The 27,162-nt window shown below is 38.1% G+C and overlaps 1 protein-coding gene across 13 annotated transcripts in view; it reads left to right on the top strand.

The window, feature by feature from the left end:
* Window positions 1-27,162, top strand: part of CDKAL1 (CDKAL1 threonylcarbamoyladenosine tRNA methylthiotransferase) — a 316,695-nt gene that overhangs the window by 81,776 nt on the left and 207,757 nt on the right. For 10 of the 13 annotated variants that reach the window (XR_014943540.1, XR_014943539.1, XM_015854755.3 and 7 more), the window contains 3 exons: window positions 1,256-1,352; window positions 7,149-7,197; window positions 21,484-21,604. Coding sequence is in view for 6 of the 13 variants with exons in the window: in XM_015854755.3 (XP_015710241.1) it covers window positions 1,256-1,352; window positions 7,149-7,197; window positions 21,484-21,604 (267 nt within the window). In the remaining 7 variants the exon portion in view is untranslated. The remainder of the gene's footprint in view (window positions 1-1,255; window positions 1,353-7,148; window positions 7,198-21,483; window positions 21,605-27,162) is intronic. The other 3 variants (XM_085540130.1, XM_085540128.1, XM_085540131.1) reach the window with 1 other exon arrangement.

Here is a 27,162-nt window from a genome sequence, read left to right as displayed (position 1 = left end):
TCTAATCTAATTCTACTCACTTTCAATTTAATGCTCTCACCCCTTATCCTGTCACAGCACTCTCTGAAAAAAAAAAGAGTTCTGTTGCTCCAAACAGTCAGTCCTTTCTATTACATAGAGATCAACTCTACCACCTCTTCTCCTTGCATCAGTTGTTATGAGTCATCCCACCATGTTTCTGTGATAGCAATCGTCATGCAGCTGGAAAACTGCAATATGACTTCCAACTCCTCCAGTTTGTTGCCCATGCTGTGTGCGTTTGTTAAGAGTATTGCTTCACTCTGGCTGCTGGTCCTGCCACCTTTTGAGAGGAGAAAGCCCTAATTTCCATGTGGCATTTCCGAAGGGGTTTCTTCATTTTTAATTCATTTTTAACCTAGTTTAATGCTCTCCCTGTAATTCTGGTCAACTTGTTGCCAAAGATGCAGTAATTATTAATAAGTTGATCTGTTAATGAATGATCTTTAAAGTTTAATAAGCATAAGAACGTTTTGCATCACACTGTTTTGTATTCATTTTTATGATTCAGCAGTAGCTTGATACTTACCATTGAATTTAAAGTAACTCTAAGTATTACTAAAGAAATGGATAGTGTTATTTAAACTTAGTGTTTTAGTTTTCCACTAAGCGCTAAGATAGCGCCGAGGCTTAGGAATTCTGTGGTTAATATTGACACAAACATTCATCTGCCAAATACAAGCAGTTAAAGCTTGAAAATGCTTAATGTAATATATTTTTAAAAATATTTTATTTATTTAATTATTTTTAAAATACAGATTTAGAAGGATAATGCAGTTGGTCATCTCTGACTGGTACTGGATAGATGCTTATGTTCTGAACTAGTGGGTCCTCTCTGTATGGGATATCACTTGTATTCTGTGTAACTTCTTTTGAGTCACACTGAGTATCTCTATCCCATCTTTCTTGATAAGATTCTTTGCTGTCATTGTGGCAAATATCATGTACCTCTGATTAGGGCTTTTGAAATGGTACTGCCATTTATGGTGTACAGTGGTAATGCTCTCTGTAGATACTCCACAAACTGACCACATGGTGTACTGTAAACTTAGGAGTAAGGTTCTTTTCTTGTAGTGGTTTGTTTTGTTTCTGAGGTTCACATACATACAAATTGCTTCTGAACTGAGAATGTTTTCATCGTAGATGCTTTATTGTTGCAAGCGCAATATGTCTGTTATGAAACTGAAAATTATCAGTTTTCAAATCTTAATATGCAGCCTTTTTTTTTTTCCTATAGGAAAGCCCAAGAAGCGAACAAGAAAGTGGTTGTAGCAGGCTGTGTTCCACAAGCCCAACCTCGTCAGGATTACCTCAAAGGCCTGAGTATTATAGGGGTATGTATCTTTATCAATTAGAAACTGAAGATTTTTGTAAATGTTTTCATAGGCCAATATCACTAGTATATGTTTAGTGGACTGGTCGACTTTCTCCTCAAAAATGCAGTAGAGAAACTTAATACCTCTGGTTGTCTGCTTTTGTCATAAAGTACTTAAGCCTTTTTACATCCACAGTGATTTGCTCTGGTTGTGGGATGAGGGGTCAAAGGAAATAGATGCTCTTGTAAGAAGTGAGTTTTGGTGCCATTTGTAGCTGAAAGGGAGATGATAACAGCCGTTGCCACGTTGTTTAAAATATCACAGTTTATTTGCATTAAGTTTAAAATAATAATAATAATAATACATCCTTTGGTAAAAGAAGTGAAAAATTGGCAAAGGACTTTAGCAGATGTTACATGGGCACAGCTGAAGGTTTGATATTTTGTAGAATCACAAAGGAAAATGATCATTTTATTTAAATTTGAGGCAATCTGAAGAGTTAAATCCATCAGTGACTGAGTTGTTAGACAGTAGCCAAGTTCTGCCTTGAAAAAATAACCTGCGATCTTTTGGCGTTATTCAGATGGTGCTTTCAGTATCCTCTGAAATGAAATAACGCCATCTAATTTATTCACCTCTGTAGAATCTTCCTGAATTATGTTAAATTAGAATGGGTGATTGTGCATCATCTTTCATATGCTAAGAATGTGGAAAGGTCGAGGTGTTTCCACTTTAGTTGTGATGAAATCAGGTTGGAACTAAGATTTTAAAGGAACAACAACAAAACATTCTGAAGAATTCACTTCCATAACTACCACCACCCAAATTGTTTTATCTTTTTTTTTTTTTTTTTTCTTTCCAGCTGTATTTTTAGGTATCTTATTACCTATAAATTAACTCACTGCCCAGAAATGATACTCAAGATGTGTGACATGCTACGCTGATGTATACAGATGACAAAGTTTTGATAGTTATAGTTCAGAGTAAGAAACAATATATCCATGGAACTATGTGCAAAGAAACTGGTGCTTTTTCATCTCTAAGATACCAACTTACTATGTGCAGCAGGATAGGAAAATAAAAAGGTGAATGGTTTTTATGGGTTTTCATGACCTGTCATTTTTCATTACTGTGAATGTGAAGATACCTACGTGTATGAAGACAGGGATAGAAACTATCTTACCTGGTTGTAACATTAATATGTCGCTATCCTTTGGCCTGGACTGTGATTCTGTTTATCAGGTGAAGAGTAAATGTTGTTTTACTGCAGGCAATTAGGATGCTGATGTTTGGTCTCATGGTGTTCATGAGCAGTTGAGTCCAGATAGTGATTGTATCTGCAGCAGCCTCTCGCTGTGCAGGCAAGGTACTGCTGCCCCTTCCTTTGGCGTGTTCTCAACCTCATCCATTTTTCTTTTTATTACCTGATAGGTGCTCTCTTCTGAGGTAGAAAAAGTTGAAGTCTAATATTAAGATATATTTTCTGAAGAAATTGGAATGCTCACTTTGGAGGATTTAATCCTCTTAAAATGGGACCAGAATAGTTGTCATGTAAAAGGCACTGGCATAACTCCCAAAATCATCTGCACTGTAACAAATGGCAGGGGATGACATGCTTCTGCTGTAAATATGTGTCCTGGAGACAACTCCTTCCAAAGTTAATTTTGGGTTGTAGTAAGAGGTGAGCAGATGAATACCCTTTCATTTATCATGGAGATTGCTCTGAAGCCTTAAGCATTCCCATCTTTTTTGCAGTACATCATTGGACCAAATGATTCTGCATCTTCTTTTGTGGTGCAGCATGGACCAAAGAGTGTTTCTATGGTGCCTTTGATGCCCACCTCGCAGACTCCATTAAAAGGCTGTGTGTCTCTCTCAGAAAGTTTTGGACTTATATGAATTGCATTTTCTAGCCATCATTCTCTATTTTTTAATAGCTGCAGCCTCTGAGAGAAGTGCAATGAGGCGTTCAGGAAAGACCCTTTTCAGGGACATCTGAAGATCATTTCTCCTGCTCCTATAACTTCAAAAGGAGATTTCTTGAAGTCTCTTGATCGACAAAATGCTTCTCTCCTTAATTTAATGAGCATATTCAACTGAAAAAAGTCTCTATTGTACTGTCTTGGGCAAGGTCCTACTGCCTTGTTTTCCCACATGACAGTGCAGTGTCTTCACACCATCTTGATAATTTCTTGATGAGACTGTTGGAAAGAGTTTCTTTAATCTGTTTTTTAGGTTCCTAGTTGCATGTTTCTAGATAGTGTTGTTTGGAGACTCACTGATTTCTGTCTAGTACAAAATTGCTTGTAAATGTGCAACCTCTCACTTAATTACCCACTAAGTATATTCAGGGATTACTGGATCATTTTTCCCTGTTTATCTTGCAAAAAAGTTTCAAATTGTTACTGCTGCTTCTGAGACCACTCAGATCATGCTTGAGCACTTAAAAGCATTTGCATGACCATCCTCAAAGGCAGGTCTGCGTGCACTCACAAATCACCTAATGGGAGACTGCAGACATAGCGCATTACAGGCATGTCTTTGAGCTGTTTACATCTAGCAGTCATCTGTTGAGTGTGATAGTGGCAGTACAAAGGGAGCTTGGGGACTTTCTCTGATGGCAGACGGTCAGTGTGTAGGTTTGTGTAGTCTTCCAGCTAATTGCTGGGGCTCAGTCAAAGAGCCTGGGACTTGTCTCACAGGAGTGCTGGGGTAAAATGAGAGGTGAGTGGTTTGGAATGTAATTGGCCTGTGTTTGAGTGTTCAGCAGTTGTCTGTAGCTTCTGCCCCAGCATGGATCACCTCATGTTTTCCTTGTGACTCTGAGGGTTGGGTAAATGTAATTTCTGAGCTGTACTGCCTTAGATTGCATGAGAAAAGCTCAAAGATTCTTCCTGATCTTTGTTTCAACTCAAGCATCATGCTTTATTATAACACTCTTCTTTGCTTTTTCTCCAGTTGGTTTCCTGCTTTGGCTGCCTCTTCATCCCTTGGGCCCTACCCCTGCCTCTGTTCTATATCCAGCTCAGCCCAGGTTTCTGCATCTGTCTTTGTTCCCCTTGTATTCCTGCACAGCTGTCTGCTCCAGTCAGTCTTTAGCTTTTGTTCTACTCAAATCCTAATGGAGAGCCATATATTATGGACAAAAAGTCCTCCATCTGGATGCTTATACTGGAAAAACATTGTGCGATTTGCAGAGGCAAATGTAGTGCTACATCCAGCACTATACTACAGTGTGCTATATCCAGCAGTAGGGTACCTTTTTGTCAGTACAGATGGTTCAGATTGTTTGGACTCACTGCAAAAAAATGTTGAGGAGTGGTATCTGTGCCCTTCATGCATCAAGAAGAGCTTTGTCTCCATGTTTGATGGGCTTCTTAATGACTGTTGGAGACATGTTTGAGTCTTTGCTGTTTATGGAAACTTTTGCTGCCACTCATTTCTGAAGAGAGTACACTGTAAGATCAGTGAGATGTGGAGATGTGGTTAAAGGAATCCTATGACTCTCTGCATAGCCAGAGAAATTTAATACCACTACCTTGTGGTGTTTCCTTTTCCTTAATTTTCCTGTGTTTTTTCTTTCTTTTGTTTTTTTTTCCTTTTTCCCCCCAAACAGCATTGCTCTAAACACTTTCCTTCCCTCACTCCACTTTTACTGAGATATTTTACACAAAGTTTGAAAGCATTCATTATTTTTGTTTTTAGCACTTGAGCACTTTGGTCAAACAGTTTCTAATTATTTCAAATAAAAAATAGGTAACGTGGGAAATAAAATATAAGGCAGGATAAGCATCCATTCCTGGTTGCAGGTCTTACCTCTAAGATGAGTAATTTTAATTACCTACGTGAACTGTCTTTTTGACAGGCACATTGAGAATAATTTAATTTGTCCAATAAAATGAAAATACAACATGCTGTTTTTCCTCGTCTTTATTTAACAGGGGTTCAGGGCTATGCAAAAATTCCCCAGATGTATAACACAGAAAGTAATTATAGAGGTGGTTCAGGTTTTGAACCATTGAGATTTCTTTTCTTTTACAATTATTATGAACTTAAACAGCTTTAGTATCAAGATGTGGCAATAATATTTTAGGCGCTGTATTTGGCAGAGACTGTGTTACATATCCATGCTTATAATTATAAATGTATAGACTTCCACTTTTAAGCTGCTCTTTAAAAAATAAGCAGAAAAATTCATGTGTAAGTGTCCTATTTAAAAAAAAAAACAAAAAACAAAAAACCAAAAAAACTTGCATCTGTATTCAGGGGTGTAGGTAGGTTGCTCCAAAAGAAATGCCTCCAGTCTATTTTTATGGAAACCACAGTAGATACAAAGAGCACAATAATACTGTTCAGTAGAGCAAATTCTCAGCTACAAAAGCTCTATTTCTTCATCATAGTCTCCACCAATAGCTATGCATTTTTGCCAGTAATGAATAAAAGCCTGTATGCTGTGCATACGAAAGTCTGCACCAGGGAGGTCACCCACTATCGCTGTTGCCACTGCTGAAATGTACCACCACTTCACTGCCATAACACTGACATCTGCCTCAGGTACTGTGGGCCAACATAATAAAAAAGAAAGTATGACTTTTTGAGCAGCATTTATATGTACAAGTATGCAAATATGCACATGTTCCACATAAATTCTCGTATGGGCTTTGTTTATTAAAGCATTTTTGTAAATGTTAAACACACGTCCGTAATATGAATGCTTGCAGTTCAGAAAAGGACGTAAATATTACATGGCATGTAAGAACATAAAAATGCCCATATTAGTGATATTTTGAAAAAGTGAATCTATAGAGTTCATAATCAATATACTGTATTTAGGATTCTGAAGTGGCAGAGATTTGTGTTTTGAAAAGGCTGTATTTAAAAAGTAAAACATAGTAATTTAACGTGGACTCGATCTAACAAGTAAAAAGCCAAATAAAAGAACAGATTCCCACTGACCTCCAAGTGGAACTGTAGATCAGACAGCAACTACAGATGATCTTTTTTTAAGCTGGAAATTAGATGTGAAGTAGAGATGGTTGTGCAGCCATTTGTTTACAGAAAATGACAAGGACGGTGCTTTATGGGCACTGAGCTATGATACAAGTTAACAAGGAATTTTGTTGGAGATCAGGTTTAGGTCTTGAAGCCTACTTGAATGATTACAGGTACGTTTAGGCAACTATAACCAAAGTACAGATTTGTTATCTTTGTTAGAGATGTTTTGCCATGTATATGAAATATTATTCTGTCTTAAGAAGAGCGTCAAGGTTTTTCCTTCCATTTCAAGCGCTAGCTGCTGTACATCCAGAACAGCATTTTGTTCTCTTAACCATGAGATCAATATTTTTAGTTCCTTCTTACATTACACTTTGTTTCCCTTACAATACTTACTTGTTATTTTTCTTCTCTGCCTCACAATATCCTCAGCTTCTTACAGTGTTCTGTTCTTGTCGCTGGCTGCCCAAGTGACTATGACCCTACAGCAGCCAGTTGGATCCCAAGCAGTAGTTAAGGCTTGAAGTTCTCTCACTAGGAGCCTACAGAGTAGCTCTTTTGTGTCTGTATGGTGACTTTGGCCAAACTCGTGGGTTGCTGTTTTTGAGAACAGAAATTGGTTTAAGTCAGGTGGTGTGTTTTAGAGTTTCTTTTGGAACTCTGATAGAAGAAACAAGATGCACAGAAAAGAAATGGCTAAAAATGTAGCCCCAAAGTTTGCTTCCACTTAATCCAGAGGATCACATTTTTGAAGGAAGAGCTGTATAAAGAAAGTCCAATTTCTCACTACTTAGATGTTGACTTTCTGACTTTTTTTAGGTTCAGCAGATAGATCGTGTAGTAGAAGTTGTGGAGGAAACTATTAAAGGTAAGCACTACACTTGAGATATTTGCGGCTGGTCTCTAAGATGTAAGCATTAGCTAACAAATGCTGTTATGTTCTTTACTGATCTAATCTTTGCTTTCTCTTCTAACTAAATGTTTGGACAGGGCTGTACTGTGCCATGTGTTCTTAGTAGTAGTTTCAGAGATTTTCACATAGGAGCTCAGTGGCCTCTTGGATTCATAAGTAAATGATCCCGAGGAGACTTCAGGAACCCATTTAAGTTTCATCAGTATAGCTGTATGTAGTGTATTGCTTAAAGTTTCTGTTCCATCTTAATTCAGTGCTCTATCTCCACTTTCCTATGTTTGGGCCTCTCCTGTTTTCTTTTTTTTTCCGATGTTTTGGCTCACTTCCCTGAGCTTTCCTCAGCAGGACAGATAAATAATCCTCTGGTTTAATGTTCTTTTGTAATTGTGTTCCTTGTACTCTGTCTGCATTAACGCGTGTGTACATACAGTGCTTTGCAGTGAAGGGGGGCAAAGGCAGTATTGTTTCTGCAGTCTGACCAGTAAACATTTGCTATTAAATAAATACATTTGTCTGGATCTTTCTGGGTTACCTAAGTTTGTCTCCATTACTTATCAGGCCATAAAAATTACTGTTCCTTGAAGCTTTAGATTACAGACTTCAGTTTAATTGGCCGTACTTTGAATATAAACAAGTGTCTGCTCTACAGTATGTTGCTGTGTAACTTTAATGCTGGAGTGTGTTGTTTTGAAGTACAACATGAAAATGTAAAAGACAGTGAAAAATAAAGGAAAAAAGTTTCTATTAAGAAGTGATGCCGTGTTGTAAGGCTTCTAGTAAGACTTTTCAGTACTTCAAATGCTTTCAGAAATGAGATTTCACAGTTCTTCCTTCTGGCATTTTTTTTTTTTTTTTTCCCCCGTTCAACTTATTGTAGAAGAAACATATTTACTCATACTGAATGTGCACAAGTGATTTCCTCAGAAGCATCATAGCGTTCTTCACAATGTGCTGAAGATAGGAATAACTCCTGATTTTTGCAACAGCGCAGTATGTCAGATTTGTATTTATTTGTAAGGGATTAAGAAGATAAACTGAATCAGTATGCCCTCCCTTTACAAAAATGTGCTTTGTAATGTTTATACAGATTCAGAACATTACTGCTTTTTTGATAACATCGCTTCTCAGGTTATTGTGGTTGAATATTTTATGACAGGAAAGAAGACAGTCAATCAGGAAGCAACTCCAAAAATTATCTGTTTCACTGAATTGATTTTAAGGTTTCATTTTCCCAGTTCTGGGAAATAATGTACCATAATTTTAATCGACACATGAACTTTAAATTGAAGTGTAGCTTTTGGGTAAGATTTATGTTCTTTTCTATCTTAGTATAATTGATCTAAGTAAAACAGAGTAAGTATGCTGAATTCCATGCATAGTGCCATTTTCTTCAGGGATTTCGCAGAAGACAATGGAACATGGAATGTCAGAAAAAAATGAACAAAACCACAATTTTTATTGGAAAGAGAGGTGGCAAATTGACAGTGGTCATAAGGTGTAATAAAGCTTTGCTTCTTCAAAGGTCAACTGTTAAAACTAGAAGCTTTTACTTCTTTTTTTGTTCATTCCAATTTGTTTAATGATAATGCATAAATTTGTTGAACGAGAAATCATCTTCCATGAATAAAGAAGAATTTGAAGCTGTTCATGTATTATTAATGATTCTAACTTGGAACTTTCATTATCTAAGTAAATTAATATACAGCAGTTAACAAGAGTATTAGTAATGCTTTATACTGTAAAATACATCCATGGTAGGGGTTTACGTGTTTGTCAAACCAAATAAAATGTAGCCCCGTGTCTTCTAGTATTCATGACATTACTAATAACTTCTGAGGCCCAAGATATCTTGAGGGGGCAGAGGAGGGTGTGGTGTGAAACAGTAGATTAAATATAAATTTTGATTTGAGAACCAGCATACATTAGTAAGTTTTTAGTTGGATTTTTGTCATGGTTATACAATACAATTTCCTTCACCTGTCTTTTTTTAAGGAAATCAATAGGTTATATGGTTGGTTTACTCATGTAGTGTGGCTTCAAAATATTTTAACTATTTAAACTGAAGAAATTCAAACCACATAGTATCTGCACCCTGTAGGGCATCTGTCCCTGTAGATCAGCATTCCCACACGAGTTGTCTGGTTATTCTGTTTAGATTCCTTGGTGATCATCAGAGTTGCCATTTCTAAGGTTTGGTTTTACTTAGGTTCCTATTTTTTAAGGACTGTTGTAGATTTTTTGTGGTCGTTTGTGTTTTGTAGTGCACAGTTCACAAAAAGGGAATCTTTAAAATATATAGTAGTATTTACCTTACAGCATATTTACCAGCGCCCAACTCTCTTGTTCATAAGCACTTTTATGTGACTTTACCTTTTTGTCTTCCTTCATCAGAAAATGGAAAAGAAGGATGCTCATGTTTCTTTTGTTTGTTTGTGTTATAAGGAACAGAATTCTCAAGAAATGCCGTGATGCTTCATATCTGTATTATAGCAGGTTTTATAACGAGTTCTATGAAACTTTTAATTTCTCTTGATTATTAGGTAGATTTTGAAACTGTAATTTCCAAATGTGATCTTCTGAAAGAAGTGTGCAATATTTACATGCGGGTCATGCTTGGTTTATAAGGTGTCCGATGATGTGTTTTAAGTAAAGGCATCTAAAGGTGCTTTTTTATAGCTTATATTGCCAAAACCTGTAGTCTATACTTCCTCGTAAGGGGAATCCTAGCTTTCAAAGGAACTAGATGAACAAATTTGATCTCAGCATTAGAATTATATTTCTCACAGTGCTACCTGCAAAAGCATAGCTGTACTGTGGCAGTCTTCCTGTTTTATTCATTTAAGGCTCTAATTAAACAGTTTATTGAAATTTGCTTCATTTACAGTTTACCCAAATCTTACACCTGAACTGCAGCTATTTTACATCATTGAGGCATCCTATTTCCACACATATGCTTAGTTTCTTGGTAATGTGTTGTGATGGCACAGTATGTTAGGAAAGGGCTACCAAGCAGTTGCAGCATCTGAGATAGGTGAAAACTTGATTGCATTTGGTGTATGCTCCATTGTCAAGTACAACTTCAGAATTTCAAAGCTGTTCAAGGTATTTGGAATAAACTTTAAAATCTTAATGTAGATTTTTTTCTTCTTAGTTTTAAACATTGTCCCTTATGGATTTGAAGCTTTTTCCACCTTCCATTCTAGACACACCAGCTGCTAAAGCTCATGTTGAAGCTGTCCTGGGGGAAGGAACATGGAGCTGGAGCATTTGTAGGAATCTGCTTTTAGCTTAGGCCTTGGGGAGATGAGGGGCACAGGCTGAATTGAGGTTAGTCTGTATTGTGTCTGTCTAGTGTTTTCACAAAACAGAAGTTTACAATGGGTCATTAGATTTGATTGTTAAAACCAGCCAAAGGAAATTACTTCAGGGTCAAACCTTTTATACTTCACGTAACCTTTCTTGATTTCAGTCACGTTGACCTGTCTGGTGAAGTTGCCCATCCATTCCCAGTTTAAACATTAACCAGTATTTACTGTGTATTAAATTGCCCTCATATACTTATAAATTATGCTAGTTGTCTCAGTCTACAAAAATGAGGAGGTAAATGTTTTCTGTCTCATATATAGACTACATTGCATACTTTGTGTGTATGTATGTAAGGTATGTATATGAATGCCAGCATATTAAAGTAGTATTTTTGTGATGCTTGTTTTCATTACAATCCACTGATTACAGTAGATAAAATACTGTCTCCTTAATTTCTGTGATAGTGGGAAGAGTTGTCTTTACTTAAGAAGTTGATGTTGAGCCAAATGAGGAATAAAAATTGTAGGCATCAGGAGTTCTTTTCCGAGAAAGAATATTATTTGGCTCCCAGTCAGGAAACTGACTTGTTTGTGCCTAATTGCCGTTTGAGGAGGGTCAGAGGGAGGGTAATGGCCTCATTGAGTCCATGGTCCTGTAATCCTTTGAAAGCACATAGGAAAAGGGGATGCTTTGGGATGGGTTGTTTTATTTATTTCACTGTGTCGTGGGCTGACCTTTGCTGGCTGCCGTATCCCCACCCAGTCTCCCTCTTGTTCCCCCTACTCAGCAGACCAGGGGAGTAAGATGGAAAAGCTCATGGGTCATAGTAAGGGCAAGGAGATCACATACCAATTGTTGTCAAGGGCTAACTAGACTTGGGGAAAATTAACTCACTGCCAACTAAAAATAGAGTATGATAGTGAGAAATAAGGACAAAACTAAAAATAGCTTTCCCTTTGCCCCTGCGTCTTCTAGGTATCAACTTCTCTTTGTTCACTGCTCCTCTTCTGCCTCCCTCACAGTGGGGCAGGGGGAAAGGGAATGATGACTACAGTCAGTCCTTAACAGCTCTTCTTTGTTATTTGCTCCTTGTATTCCTCCCCTATTTCACTCTGGTGTCAGACTGCTCCAGCATGGGTCCCTCATGGGCCAGCAGTTCCTGCCAGAAAACCTGCTCTTGCACGGGCTCCTCTCCATGGGCTGCAGTTTTCTTCAGGATATATCTGTCTGCTCTGATGTCCTTCATAGGTTGCAGGACAGCCTGCTCCACCACAGGTCTCTGCTGGGCTGCAGGAGACTTCTGCTATGTGCCTGAAGCACCTCCTGCCCTCCTTCTGCCCTGACTTTGATGTCTGCAAGGCTTTCTCTCACTTATTCCCTCACTCCTCTTGGTGCAGGGTTTTTACTTTTACTAAGCTATGCTTTTCTAGAGATACCACTGCTTTGGCTGACATGCTCAGCTGTGTCCTGAGCTGGGCCTGTTGGAGCTGAATGCAGCTATCAGTGAATGGCATTGGACAGCCCCTGGTCTTTTCTCACAGCAGCTGCCCTGTATCTTACTTTACCAGTGCCTGTGCATCTGCACCCTGTACGCACTGTTACATTTAGAACACTACATCTAGATATGAGAACTGCTTTTTAAACTGGAGTTATTAAAAACTGCAAAAATTTTGTAAGAGGTGTAAGGCACATTTAAACCAGGTTTCCTGCAGGCAGTACACAGAATCGTTGCTTTAGCTGGGGTTAACAGCTTAATAAGGTTAAAATGTTCACTCTATCCATCTCTTTCTTACTGTCTAATGATTAGTGATTTTGAAGCTCTTCCTGTATAAACCCATATATATATATATAAACTATATATATATATATATATTGTTGTTAAAATCTAAGTCATCTGCCTTATGTGTAGGAGAAGAGTCATTACCTGAATGAGTAATCACAGAATCACAGAATTGTAGGGGTTGGAAGGGACCTCTAGAGATCATCGAGTCCAACCCCCTGCCAAAGCAGGCTCCCTACACCATGTCACACAGGTAGGCGTCCAGGCAGTTCTTAAATATCTCCAGAGAAGGAGACTCCACCACCTCCCTGGGCAGCATGTTCCAGTGCTCCGTCACCCTCACTGTAATGAAGTTCTTCCGCACATTCTGTGCTGTAATATTTTTGTCTTCCTTTGAGTATTACTTTAACGGTGAATACTGACTTAAGAAGACCCTGACCTGAATTATCTTAGCCCTACTATTTTTTAATGAAGGTGTCTTCATTCAGCTGAATGCTTTACAAGAGCATTGGCTCGAATTTTGATTTCATGTTTCTGACTACTTAGAAGAAGTATGATGTATGAGAAATTCAACCTCCGTGAGTTGAATTCGAAAGAGTGATATGATGAACTGTGCCACCATCAATTCCGAGAGCTTAGTTTTACAGTGTAATTTAAAGCAACAGTGCACAATGAGAAATCTTAAGAAATTATGGAGAAAATTCTGCAAAGATTATATAGATAAAGGGTTCAAGTAGATAGTGAAGGAATAGAGACAAAACTAAAAGCTTGCTTTTGTGTATAGTGATAGGCTGATCTCAGCCTGTCACTCTAAGCTATGTTTTTCTCTTTTCAACCTGCATCTCCTCTGAAAGTTAGTTACTTGTATTCCTGCATCTTACTCTGACAATTCGCCCTTCAATATTTCCTTAACTCAGAATACGGTCTATTTCATCTGTTTCCAATTTTTTTCTTTTCTTTGCAAGTTTCTATCCCAGATCTCCTGGGGTTTTGAACAGCATCCTTGATCCTGATCAAATGCATTTCTTCAGAAGGGTGAGGATAGATGGTCAGGGGAACTCTTCCTGCAGTTGACTATTAGCATTGTCCCTCTGTGCTATTGGAGGTTGTAGCCAGTGTTTTGAGTTCCTAGCAGATTTAACACTAAATTGCTTTTTCAGAAAGCCAATAACATCACGTGATGTCAGAGAAGAGTGAAGCTATTGAATCTTGAAAACATAGTGCCTTAATAGTGCATTTCAGGCTCTTGCTGTTAGAAAGGAAAGTGCTGTGGATACGAGGAAAATTGTTTTCTTGAATAGTTGTATATATATATGATTATATCTGTATCATTTCTATGACATTTCTATACAAGAATTAATTTCCTGTTAGTTAACTTGTTTACAGTTTTACTTGTTATACTGTACCATCTCAGTGCTTTCAGTTACTGCTATGATTGAGTAAAACATTGCAGGAATACCAATAAAGATCTACTTTAACAGAGAAAAAAAAATCTGTGGTTTCTAGCAGTGCAGGCCATCTGCAGAGCTTTTTAAAAAGATTGTGAACTGCCATGCTCTATTTAATAAATAAAACTTTTAAAAGCCAATATTCACCCACATGGCTCTCTTATTCTGGAGTCTTCTGGAACAGAATTGTTGATAAATGCTAGCTGCCAGTGCAGGGCTTAGTAAATACACATATTTCAGGTTAATAATAAGTGTGTCACATGCTTAATAGTATCTGCAGCTTTCTTTGAGTCAGTGCAGTTTGGTAATCCCTTTATAAAGAAGATCTGAATTGTAGCAACTTGGCCAAATTACCAACTGCTATCAGTACCCTGATGGGACCGGTCATTTGGCTGAGTATATGCTTTTTCCTTTGGTGCCTGGACATGCGGATGAGGCAAATATCAGGGATTCTGATAGCATTAGGCTGAATTAATCCCTGACTTGTAAAGGGATCCCGTTCCTGCATATACCAGTTGAAGAAGGAGCTAACTTGCACAACTTTCCCATTATATGCTGATCTAAAAAAAGGAGTAATCTGTATTAGTTTCTGGGCCAGGGGCAGGGCATACGTATTCCATCTGGGTTTGTTTTTCCTTTTTGCCCGTTGCCTGCATTTACTAGAAGCCAAGAGCGTCCCATGGATGACACTCAGGAATATCTTCACTACATTATTAGTGCCAGCATGGGTGGGTTAGCACAGTAAAGCCCTAGGTCAGTGGGTGTCGTGGTTTCTGCACTTGTCTGGCAGTGTGTGATTGCCCTGGGGAGCTCAAGGATTTCTTTGCGTTCAGTCATGTCTGATGTGGCACAGCTTGTTTCTGCTTCAGGGCATGTAGAAAAGGTGAGAGATTGGCACAAGTGGGCTGATTCCCTAAAATTAAACCAGGGCTTGAGTCTAACTCAGCCAACAAGTCTGTGTTTAAAGCAACAACTGTGTTTAAAGTCCAAGTGTAAGAGAACTGGGCTGAAGTATCAGTAACAGTCAAGGCTGGCTGTACGATGGTGTTAGGCAATTTGAGTAGCATCCTTGTGTCTCAGGTGCTGTCCTCCGCAAAGATGTAAAATAACTTTTTTTCTACATAGTAACTGCAGAGTTAGAAGGACGTCACTGTAAATAAAACTTGCTTGAATTTGATATTGAAATTTTGTAACGGCTCCTGGTTTGCTTCTTTTTCTGTAGCGTTTATAATTTATTTGATCTTTTTAGGCTCCCTTTGTCTTTAAGGTTCTCTTTTTGTTACTTTTGCTTAAGTTCCCTAATTCTTTCCACTTTCGATACTTACTTGATCCTTCCATCTTTCGGTCTTTATTACTGCTTTTGGTTCTTCCTTACACTTCTTTAGTTATTCTTTGGGCTTACTTGCTCCTTTGCTTTCCCTTCAAGTTGGTCTGCCTTCTTTTAGGTATGGTGCTCATGTGTGCGTATTTTAGTGCTAGGATTAAGGAGAGGAAGCTCTGCATTAAGAATGGGGGTAATGGTGGAAGGAAATGTGTGCAAAAGTACATGAAATAGTACTTAGTCCTTTTTTTTTCTTTCAAGATGCTGGAGAAGATCAAACAGGTTGGTGAGAGACAGCTGGGAGGTATGCAATCGTACATTAGCAGCCTTGTTGTGAGGAAAATAAGTGTGTTTCAGGAAATGGTGAATAACCTCTAAATGTAATCATGTAGCTGGGAAAGTCAAAGAATGGGTAACAACAAACTGAAAACAATAGAAATTGTTGCTGCCAAGGCTGTAGTTTCCTGCATCTTTGAAGATTTACTTTAAACTTGTGTTCTTGAGCTCCTTCAGATATTTGCACCTAACCTTGAAGACAACTGCTAAGAAACTGTGCTTTGAATCAGTCTGGGAGCTGTTCCAATGGCACAGTACAGTTACAGTGGGATGCACAGAATGGAGAAGGGACAGTTCCTAGATCGTCATAGAGTCATGTCATAGAACCATAGAATGGCCTGGGTTGGAACGGATCACAATGATCATCCAGTTTCAACCCCCTGCTGTGTGCAGGGTCACCAGCCACTAGACCAGGCTGCTGAGAGCCACATCCAGCCTGGCCTTGAATGCCTCCAGGGATGGGGCCCTATTCTGTCTGTCAGGTAGGCAGGCAAAATTTCTCAGCAGCAAATGAGGAGCACCAGCCTGTGGACTGACTGTAGATGACTATTTTTGAAATGCAGTATGTCTGTTAAGATCTGGAAGGTAATTGCAAGATTGATAAATAGTTAAGTTTAACTAAAATGACTAACTCATGCCACTTCCCTCTAACTTAACCTTGTATCAAACTGGCAAAATACCACTCCAATAGTCTGAAGTTCAGAGCATATTCAGCATTATAATCTTAAGGTAAAGAAATTCCATTACCAGTTCCCTTCACATTATTCTATTTCAAGATCAGCCATTCTCTTATTGCACGTAACATCTACAAATAAAAGTATATGTATGCATGTAGCATTAATATTATGGTATTTTCTTTGTATCCTTTTTAACAAGTGAAAATACATGCCTTGAAATGACTTCTGTTCTGCATTGTGGTTTATCAAACTGACACATGTAGAAGTCTTTATTTAATCTAACAATAGGTTGTAATACCCTGATTAATTCATTCCGACCTCATCTTTTGTGGGAGCAATGCCAAGAAGTGTGAATTGCATTCACTGACTTGTATATAAAAATGAGTTTTCTTTTCAAGCGGGCTTTTAAAATTAAGAGAGCTCTGATTCATTTTAAATTGTTTCTACCTTGATTTCATTTATGGTTTTACTGTGAGCGATTTTTCTCTATAAGCTTCTTCACTGGACTTGGTCAGTAGGATTTTGTTAGTGTAAACTACATGAATTAACTTGTGAATATCTGCTCTGAAACATGACTTGAATCTGTAATTAAACTTCACAGTTTTTAAATGTAATTGTATTTGCTGGTACACTATGTGAAATTAGAGAAGTTGTCTTTTTGTCAGGAGAGTTATATAGCACTGTGATGTTTTGATTGGTCTATGAACACATCTAGACTGAGTGACCTGACTAGATCTGTTCCACAGCATCACAGGATGAGAGAGGTTGGAAGGCACCTCTGGAGGCCTGCTTAATCATGGACATCCACAGGACTTAACTCAGAACCACGTCCAGACAGCTTTTGCATACCTCCAGATATGCAAGGGAGATATGCAGGGGAGGAGACAATCACAAACACAATCAATCAGAACATCCTGTCCAAGTGGTTAGTTAGGTTTTCTTGTCATAAGTATGAGGCAAAAAGATCTACAGGTTTTGAAAAGGATTCAGTGTTTATCAAGTTATGCTTTATTAATAGCAATAACATTGTAAACATGCTTCAGTGGTTATTTGGAATGAAACAAAATAATGTATAGAGTAGGGAAAAAGAATTTAAGGTCACAAATGCTGTAATAGGATTTTTTATTTCCTTTTAAGTTATTATTGTGTCTGCCACACAAATTACTGTAGTTGGTTATGTTGTTCCAGTTGCGGAGTTAAAAGTACAGGGATATTGCCATATGTAAGTGGCACACAGCTTCTGTGGCCTCATATTAATGTGAAGTTTAGTGTCATTCAGTAGGAATATGAAAAAAACTGTAGCCAAATGTCACCTGAAAATAAGCTACTGTATTTGATTCCCAGGGTGTAGACAGACTGAGCTGATGCACTGGCTTGCAATGCATTTTTGCCACTTCTGAGCTAGCAAAGGGGGCATGAAGTGATCATAGAATCAGATAGGATGGAAAAGACATTTGAGATCAAGTCCAAACACCAACCTGAACGGCCCAGTCTTATCATTGAACAAAATCCCTTCGTCTACATGCAATTCAGGGTTGTGAGCCATTCAGTAGACCATGCAGGAGGTGATAACAGGTGGAGTTTCTTCCCACTTTTAAAGAGAGGCTGGGTCTTATGCACCCTAGTGAGTTATATTCTACTTGAAAACACATGGAGACTTTTTACGATGCTTCTGGTAACTGGTCTAGCATTTCAAAGACAGAGCTAGCAGGATTTTCTTGACTACCATGGTGGTTTGCATTTTATTCTATTTTCTTTAGAAAATGCGGAGTATGAAGTTGTGCCTCTTGAATAGGACTGTCATTATCTCAAGTTTAGCAGAGGGTTGTTAGAGTTAAGTTACTATGGTTAGGCTGTGGTTGGACTTGATCTTTGATGTCTTTTCCAACCTGAGTAATTCCATGATTCTATGTGAAACGAATTTAAGATATGTTGTATAGCCTCTTTTTCCAGAACTTCCATGAAAAAAGTTTGTGTCTGATTAATTATTCCAGTATGGGAAAAGCAGAGCATGAGCTAACAATGATTTGTGTTGCTCTTTGTTGTCAGGGTACAAATTCAGAGCTCAAGCCTCACTGATTCTGCTGAAATATAACTTGGTGGGGAAGCCAGGTTTTACTTGCACATTTTTAAAATTCAGAATGGTGATCTGACTCTTAATTATAAATGTATGAATTTTAGATTTGGAGGTGATTATTATTTTTAAGCTTGAATATTTGAGAATGATGCAAATTATTCCATTATACTTTCAGCCAAAAATCCAAATGCAGTTTTAACATGATAATGCACTGGAATATTTAAAAACTGGATAAGCTGCTTTGTTCCAAATAAACCATAGTATTAAGAAATACAAAAAGGAATGTTCTCTGCTTCTAGCTCAATTTTTATGCCTATGATAATGCAATCACTTTTGTTATATGAGTAAATAAAATGGTGTCATGCTTGTGACTCCTTAACGAAGCATTAGATTGGAAAATAACCGATTGTATTACGAGACAGTGATTTTGCTGTTATTGTCATGAAAAGGTTGAAATGAATAATTTAGCAAATGTTAATAGCACAAGTAAGATATTCTAAGTTCACAGCAGGCTATAATGAAATTTTTCTCCAACACATTTGCAAAAATAATAACCTTTCAATTACTATTACTGATGTCTCCTTTTAGTATTAACCATTGCAACCTCAATCTAGTTCTGCTCACTTCTTCATTAAATCAAATTTTGTTTAAGAGTTTTCCATGCTTGCCCTTATTGAACATCATAAGATTCCTCTCTGCCCAACTTTTCAGTCTGTCCAGGTCTTGCTGAATGGCAGCACAGCCTTGTGGTATGTCAGCCACTCCTATCAGCTTTGTATCATCAGCAAACATGCAGTGGGTGCATGCTATCCCTGTATCCAGGGCTCTGATGAAGATACTGAACGAGACCGATCCCAGTACAAATCCACAGGGAACACCACTAGCTACAGGGTTCCAATTAGACTCTGCTCCACTGATTGCAACCCTCTGAGCTCTGCCAATCAGACAATTCACAATCCGTCTCACTGTCCACTCTTCTATCCCTAACTTCTGAAGCTTATGCGTGAGAATGATATGAGAGACAGTATCAGAAGCTTTGCTGAAGTCAAGGTAGTCAACATCCACTGCTCTCCCCTCCTCTACCCAGCTGGTCATGATATTATAGAAGGCTATCAGACTGATAAAGCACGATTTCTCCTTAGTGGATCTGTATTGACTACTCCTGGTAACTTCTTTTTCTTCCACTTGCTTAGATATCTGGAATAAGTTGTTTCATCAGCTTTCCAAGGTGAGGCTGACTGTTGTGTAGTTTCCCAGGTTCTTCTTACCCTTCTTGAAGACTGGAGCGATACTGGCTCTCCTCCAGTCCTCAAGCACCTGTCCTGTTCTCCATGACCTCCATTATGGAGAGCAGTTCAGCAGTCACTTCTGCCAGCTCCCTTAGCAGTCATGGGTGCATTCTGTTGGAGCCCATGGATTTGTGTATGTCGAATTTGCTTAGATGATCTCTAACCAGGTCCTCCTTGACCATGGGGAAGTCTTTCTTTCTCATGACTCTCTCTTTTGCCTTCAGGGTCTGGGATTCATGAGGGCCAATCTCAGCAGTGAAGACTGAAACAAGGAAATCGTTCAGTAACTCTGCCTTCTCTGTGTTCTCCATACCCAGGGCAGCCACCTGATTCAGCAGCAGGCCCACATTTTCCCTGGTCTTCCTTTAGTTATCAATATATTTAAGGAAACCTTTCTTGTTGTCCTTAACCATCCTCACCAGATTTAATCCTAGATGGGCTCTCGTCATCTTTGTTGCATCCCTGTGTATGCCAGCTGTGTTTCTGTTTTCCTTCCAAGTGACCAGATCCTTTTTCCACAGTCCATAAACTTTCTTTTTCCACTTGATTTTTTTCCATTAGCTCCTTGCTCATCTGTTTGGGTCCTGCCACTTTTGCCTGATTTCTTAGAGATTCACCAGACTCGAGCTTGAGAGAAGTGCTGCTTGAATGTTAGCTACCTCTTTTGGGCCCCCTTACTACAGTGCTTTAACCTGTGGGACATGGCCAAGTATGTTCTTGAAAAGATCATTGTTGGCTCTCCTAATGTGCAGGGTTGCAATCTGACTTCCCACCATGTTTCTTCCACACAAAAACTTGAACTCCTTGTTTGCTGTAGCCAAGGCTGCCTCCGGTCTTGCAATAATATACACTCAGTTTATGTTATTCTTCACTGCTGGATTTTGCTTTTAAATTTTTAGTGAAGCTTGTCATTTATACTATTAAATTGTATCATAAGTTGCGTAACTGGTGTTCTGCTGTGTTTTGCTGTCTGGATAATACTAGTTTCAAGAGAGCAGCTGAGGCAGTTTCTGACCTGTGGTCTCCTTGGTGCTGGAGGAATACATCCTTATGATCATCTCTGTTGCATTCATGCCAGTAAGAGAAGGATGATCCCTTTTCCTTCTGCTTCAGTTCATCACTTGCAGCCTCTTCCAGATAAGGGCAATAATGCAATATATTTGTTGTCTAGCAGAGGCTTTACACAGATGCTCTGCATGTGTCTGCATAGTCAGCTGGCAGCAGAACCTTCTACATGTTATGAAGGAAACCAAATTTATAGGAAAAGATCAGGGCAGTTAGGGCAGTGTGTTGCAGAGAAAGAACAGAGAAGTTAAGGAGAATATGGTCTCTGGTTAGCAAAAAATGGCAAATTAAAATCTCAGGTACATATGGAATAGAGTAAAATAAACAAACAAACACCTTCTTACAGTTCTCTCTTAAAATCTGTCTGAAAATCAGTGTTGTTTATAGTCAATCTGACTTGTAGAGCTGGGGTGGAAAGGCCAAGGCTGACTGTTAATGTCTCTTGTCAGTTTAGCCATTAATGTGTTCACAGGATATGCTTCATAGTACTTTCCCTCAGACTTATGTAGTCATGCAATTTAAACTCAGGTTGGTTCTCTACATAAAAAGCTTTAAAAATGTTTGGGAGTGGTTTATTACCTACTAATTTCAGGTTACATACAGCTTGGGGAATAAGTATTTTAACTCTGCTGTACTAGTTGTATAAATATCACTATATTGATATTTGCTTCAGAATCTGAAAATGAAACTGCTTAGATCATTTTTATTGAATAAAACAGAAATGCAAATATGAAAAGATAATTGAATGAAATAATTTCTTCCATTTTAACATGATTTATTTACCTGTCAATATTTCTTTTTAAATTCTCCAGGTGATGGAAGTAGATTGTTACATCCCATTGTCATTTTCAGTCTTTGAAGTATAAAAACTGCTTGTGATGAAGAGCAACTCAAAACAAATACATGCTTTGTACTGATTGCATTTTTATGCTTCATTTTAAGGTCATTCTGTGAGACTGCTTGGTCAGAAAAAGGATAATGGTAAACGTTTGGGTGGAGCACGACTGGATTTGCCAAAGATCAGGAAGAATCCACTTATAGAAATCATTTCCATCAATACAGGGTAAGAATCTTCCAAATGTGTTTAGTTCTTCTGAGGAATTGCCTAGTATATAACTTCGGAGTTACACAGAAGAGGAATAATGATCACTTTTAAATTGTAAAAGATCTAAAATGTCCTTTCTGGAAAACAACCCCCTACTTAATAACATGCAAGTCTCCTGATTTCCAGGACTGGAAACAATCTTTTAGTCCTCTAAGCATTTCATACAAGTAAAATTCCAAAGAGAAGCAGGGAAGAAAAAATACTATGAGGTTTTCTCCTCAGCTCTTTTGCCTTAGAAGGCAGTTCTGGATTATCATTTGTAATTGATTAAGCTCTGTAAACATCTGATTATCAGCTCAGCTATATATAAACGGCTAAATTAGATTTATTTGTTTCTAGCCCCTCTGATACATTTCTAGGAGTTTTCTTGCTCATATTTCAACCTTTGCTCTGTTTGAAAAAAAGCTGATCTCTGCCCATCAAGCAACTGTAGATGTCTATTTTTTCTATACGTTTATGAGTGTTTTTCTGCTTTGAGGAATTCCATCTGCAATCTCTCTTCCCTTGATGCTTTTCTGTTCTCCACTCAATTATCTACCATTTGGTCAGTTTCCTAAAAACACAAACTAAAGTCCCTCATATAAGTCTCCTCTGATTTTTCCCATCTTCTTCAACTTACATAGTAATTTCCCAGGTGATGAATATAAAACGTGTTATTGTAGGCATCCTAGGTCAGTGAGAACTTATAGCCTAGAGGAAGAAAAGCATGAAATAGATTAGCTCTGTTTTCACTTTAGTCTTGCACTTTCATAAACACTTCATGAAGCTGTTAAGCTACTATCCACTTTCTCTTACTTCCTTTTCTTTAAACAATCATTCCTTCATAATTTGATGTAAATCTAGTGTTCTATTTAGAGCAGAATATCAGTTCAAGACTGAAGTGTGGTTATTTTTTCTTCTTCTGACCATAAATATAGATATGACCTTTATTTATTATTATTATTTTTTTCATGTTGAATTGTAATACTTTTAAACTGCAGGTTCATGCATGGGTCATTTTTGAAGTGTGCATATAAGATTGGTACAGTTATTTTGAGTGTTCAGAATTTTTCTTGCTTTATTGTCTTTCCTGTTGATGACTTCTCTTTGCTCATGTATTGAAAATCCTTTTAATGATTAAAAGCAAAATATTCTTTTAAATTTGGTCACGCTTAAGTTTCAGGTGTTACAATTTTTCTTTTCCATTGATATTCGTAACTAATGTAATAAAACATTTCAGGAATGCAAACTGGATTATCTATGATATTGTTTACGTGTCATTTCCTGTCTAATAGCACATTGAAATAGTACTGGCAATAATAATTTTACCAGGTTACTGCTTAGCTGAACTGTGGAAATGAGAGAGCCTACTGCAGATTGTGTACATTTACCATTAGATAGCTGGTTAACAGCAAAACAAGGCTATTTCCAAACTGATCAAACTGAAGATAATTAACGCCTTCCTAAGATATTACCTTGGGAAAACTTTTTCTTTAGTACGCGAGAGTTTACACGCCCTTATTACTTTCACTAGTAATTAGTGCTATTCTTATGTCAATACGATATATATTTTATACCACACAGTAACCAAAATAATAGTAGAAGTCACAAGGGTCTTTTTATGTAGCAAAGAATTAAGTCCAGTAGAGACAAATGTATTCTGAAAACCTCAAAGTTGGAAGTCAGTTGTATGAGGCATCTGAATTAACTGATGTCCCATTCAGTATGTCCCATTCAGATTCTTGTCTCCCGTGAAAAACAGGTTATTGCGTTCTTTCCCATTCTCTCACTCCCAAGACTCTCCACTGTTCTGCAGGTGACTTTGTAGTTACTAATGGGATTTTGAAAGTTAAACCGTAGCTTTACAAAGTCAGACTGGACTGTCTCAAAATAGTAAGAAATACCAAGTTAAAAATAGTGGTTTCCTTCTTGGAAATACATCTGTGTGGTGCTGTTGACTGATAGCATCCAGGATCAGTGTGAATAGGGCTGCTCATTGAGAAAGGATGAGAAGGAATCAGAAGATGCCAGCAGCTCAGACTGTCCCTTCATCGCTGGGACATGTATTAGTGGCCTTGGCACTGCACGCAGAGATCGGATGGGGACAGGAGCCATCTACAGCCCCAGATGTAGTAAGCAATAAACCGGGGCTGGGGGATGTAAACAGGTGTGCTGTAAGCCCAAGGCAGGCCTGGAAACACAGGCCTGAGTGTATCAGGGTTTCCTCACTCAGAAGGAGATGTTGGCGATGGCAGCTAGGGATGGCCAGGGTGGGTGAGGCCGGCTGGTGCCCTAAGAGCTGTAACAAGTGGTGGTGTTTTACCATGTTGAAGCAAGGCTTAACAAACTCTTGGCCTCTTCTGTGAGGCTTGGAACACATGTATTACCTCAACCCCAAAAGTCTGGGATCTGTGATGGCTTCTGCTAGCTCCTTTCCCTCTCCATTAATACAAAGATCATTATGGATGTGGACATTTGCCACCTGGAGCTGTTCTGAGAATCTTCAAGTATGTTGATTATTAAGCTGTTTATTGTAGAGCTGTGTCTGAGAACATGGGTGTAATTGAACTGCAGCAGAGTAAGATTTGATTTGTAATTCAAGTTCGTATTGTTTTTATTGTTTTTCCTGTCCTGAGAGATTCAGTCTAGGTATAATCATGAACATTTTGTCTTACTTGCCCATATTCTAATATATGCACAAATATGAATTAATACCTTTCAATCCTTGTTTTTCCTAAGTTGCTGCTATATATGAGCCTATTTTGTTGCATGAGTCATGTCTGTTCTGTCAAGGGACAAATATATTGTCTGAACTACAGTATGTGAATAATGATCATTAAAACAAAAAAAGGAATGTCTGTGGAGGTAATTGCTGCTGCATCACAGTGCATTTACTCTTTGAAAGGTGATGCTGTGTCCTTAAAGGGAACTTGATCTTGTTCAGTGCTTGACTTTTTTTCTCTATCTTCTTTTTTTCTATTGTTAACTTAGATTGCTCCCAGGTTTCCTGTTTTCTCATTTAGAAATCCAATCTATCTTTGTCGTTTCAGTTTACTGTGACAGTTTGTGGTTCTGTCTAGAAACTGTGATTCTAAGGAAAACTTACTAGGCCAGGAGCGGCATGTTTGAGTATGTCCATAAAAAATTCACTGGTGAGTGCCATGACAGGGGCACGAGACTTAACAGACTGCTCTGATGCACTAATAAACATAAGTGGACCTTCGCTTGTATCAGATACATAAAGAGGCTTTACCATGCCAGTATATCATATATGCTTTAGGTTGACTCCCATAGCTTTCCTCGAATGCGTAATTCCCTTTTCTTCTTACATGGTTTGATGTTACTGTTTTAAAAAGCAATTCAGTACAAAATCAATCATTAATTTATTTTTCTATTTTCTATACACTAAGCAGTTAATAAAAGTCCATGATTCTAGCAGAGAGCTGTATTAGTATCTAGCAAGTAATAGGTATCAACCTAGAACCTTTGAGTCTCCCCAAATCTGCTTTGTATTAAAGACACTTGATTCCATCTCTTTCACTGCTGTTCATGACGTAAGTGTGTATTTTGCAGATCATCTGCAGGTAGTAGTAATAGGATACCATGTTAAATGCTGTATGCAGAGAGGGGATGAAGTTGTTCTGGCACCCTAACGTGTTTTTTCCATCTGCCAGATTGAAGTAAGAAACATGTTCTGGAGTCCCTTTTGCATTGAAGCTTCATTTCAGTTTAGGGAAAAAATCTTAGATCCTCATTTTAATCTAGTCTTCATTAGTGTCTGTCTCATAATCTATCTAGCTACACAGAGAACACTGTTGGGATGCAAATGTAATCTTCCACCTTTTTATTATGGCAGTTCTCTGAATTCTCTGCTCTGTAGTTTTAACTGTCATTTACTGATGTAACTGTGTTGTTGCTGTAACCCTAGCTCCCTTCTACCCAAGCTGCTACAACTCACATACACTCTAAATATAATTTCATTTGTGCTTACTGGATGCTTTGGGAAGCATGGAGGGAGTGCAGTATGAGTTGTATGAGCTGAATGTGAGCCTATGCTAGAAGTTACTGTTGGGTGGTTTGCACGAGTGTTTGCTGAGATGCTTTCTGTACCCTGAAGTAGTCATTCAGAACGTTCCTAAGCTGATGTTGAATCCACATTTAGCAAAAGAATTTAAAACAAATGTACTTCTACTTACAGTACTTGGTTTGTTTTGATTCTGTGATTCTATGATTCTATGGTTTGTTTTATAAATAAAGTGATCAAAAATTCATTCAAAACCCCCCCAAAACTGTTAAGTTAGTGTCTTTAATCCTGACATTCTGAGACAAAAATACTTCACTGGTTATGAATTATGAAAGGTTAAATTCTACTCCTTCATCATTTTCTGTCACAAGCAGTTTTTCAGTTTTATGATGAGTTGGGGAATACGAGGATTGAATTTTCACCTAGAGTTGCTTTCTGATTTTTTTATGAAGTCACATAATATTCTGTCTACATATTGCATTTCACAGCATTTGCTTAGCATCAAGTCTATAAAATACACCGGAATTACATAGACATGAAAGTGCAGGTAATCCTGTTTGTTTGGTTTGGTTTATGATTCTGCGAAAACTTTTCTCATGTTATAAAAGTTTGCAGTGCTGGATATTTTTCTCCTTACTTTTGATGGTTAATATCTTGGTATCTGTGAGCTGGTAGGTAACTGTCTTTCTCTTCAATTACTGCTACTGGTTGAGAACTATTGGACAAGAAATATCAGTGGCTTTCCTCATAAGGCAATATGTAGGGAGGCAGTGACATCAGCCAGGTATGTAAGGGGATTACAAACAAAAAGGTCAGAAAGTGAAGCATGTGTCTTTTTTGGCTTCCTCCAATGGAGCAGTAATTATTGCTTTGTAGTCATTTGATGCCTGTACGCTAGCAGGTGTGCAGATCCCAGTTAGAACAGTATTTATTCCTTTGCCACCATAAGGTTGCCTGGTGAGAGAAATTGAGGTTTGTGGGGTCACTAAGAAGCATCTAGTTATTTATCTTACCGTACTGCGGTGAGTTAAGTGCTCATCACGCTCAGATGCGGATTCGTATCCCCATGGATATACAACACAGGATCAGACTGCATGGAGCTCTATTGAATCTGTCTTTCTCCAAAGTTTAGACTATTTTTTTTTCTTCATTTTTTTTTTTTTTGGCAGCCTGTAGTGAGTGGCCTTGCTGAGGATTATTATTCTTTGTGTAGATTCCTTAAGGGTTATTCTTGTCCAATTGAATCACTGGGATAACAAGCAGCTGTCCCATAGTTGCTTGGAGTGCTGCTGATCCCACAGTATTCTACTGCAGCAGTGCCAAGTGTCTCTTTTCCAGAAATCACACATTCTCCTCCTCTCCAGTTAAATTATTGTTTTGTATGAAAGCAGTGCACCGTCGAGTAACTGCAGATACTCACTAGTATCTAGCACTATGCAGCCCCCTCATAACACAGAGTACGACTGTCAGTCAGATATACATGGATTATAAATAGCTGGTCACTCTGTGCAGA

Source organism: Coturnix japonica, chromosome 2, assembly GCF_054131305.1.
Source record: "Coturnix japonica strain WE chromosome 2, WE-NBRP24, whole genome shotgun sequence".
NCBI classification, from domain to species: Eukaryota; Metazoa; Chordata; class Aves; order Galliformes; family Phasianidae; genus Coturnix; species Coturnix japonica.
This window is presented reverse-complemented; position numbering and strand designations above follow the sequence as displayed.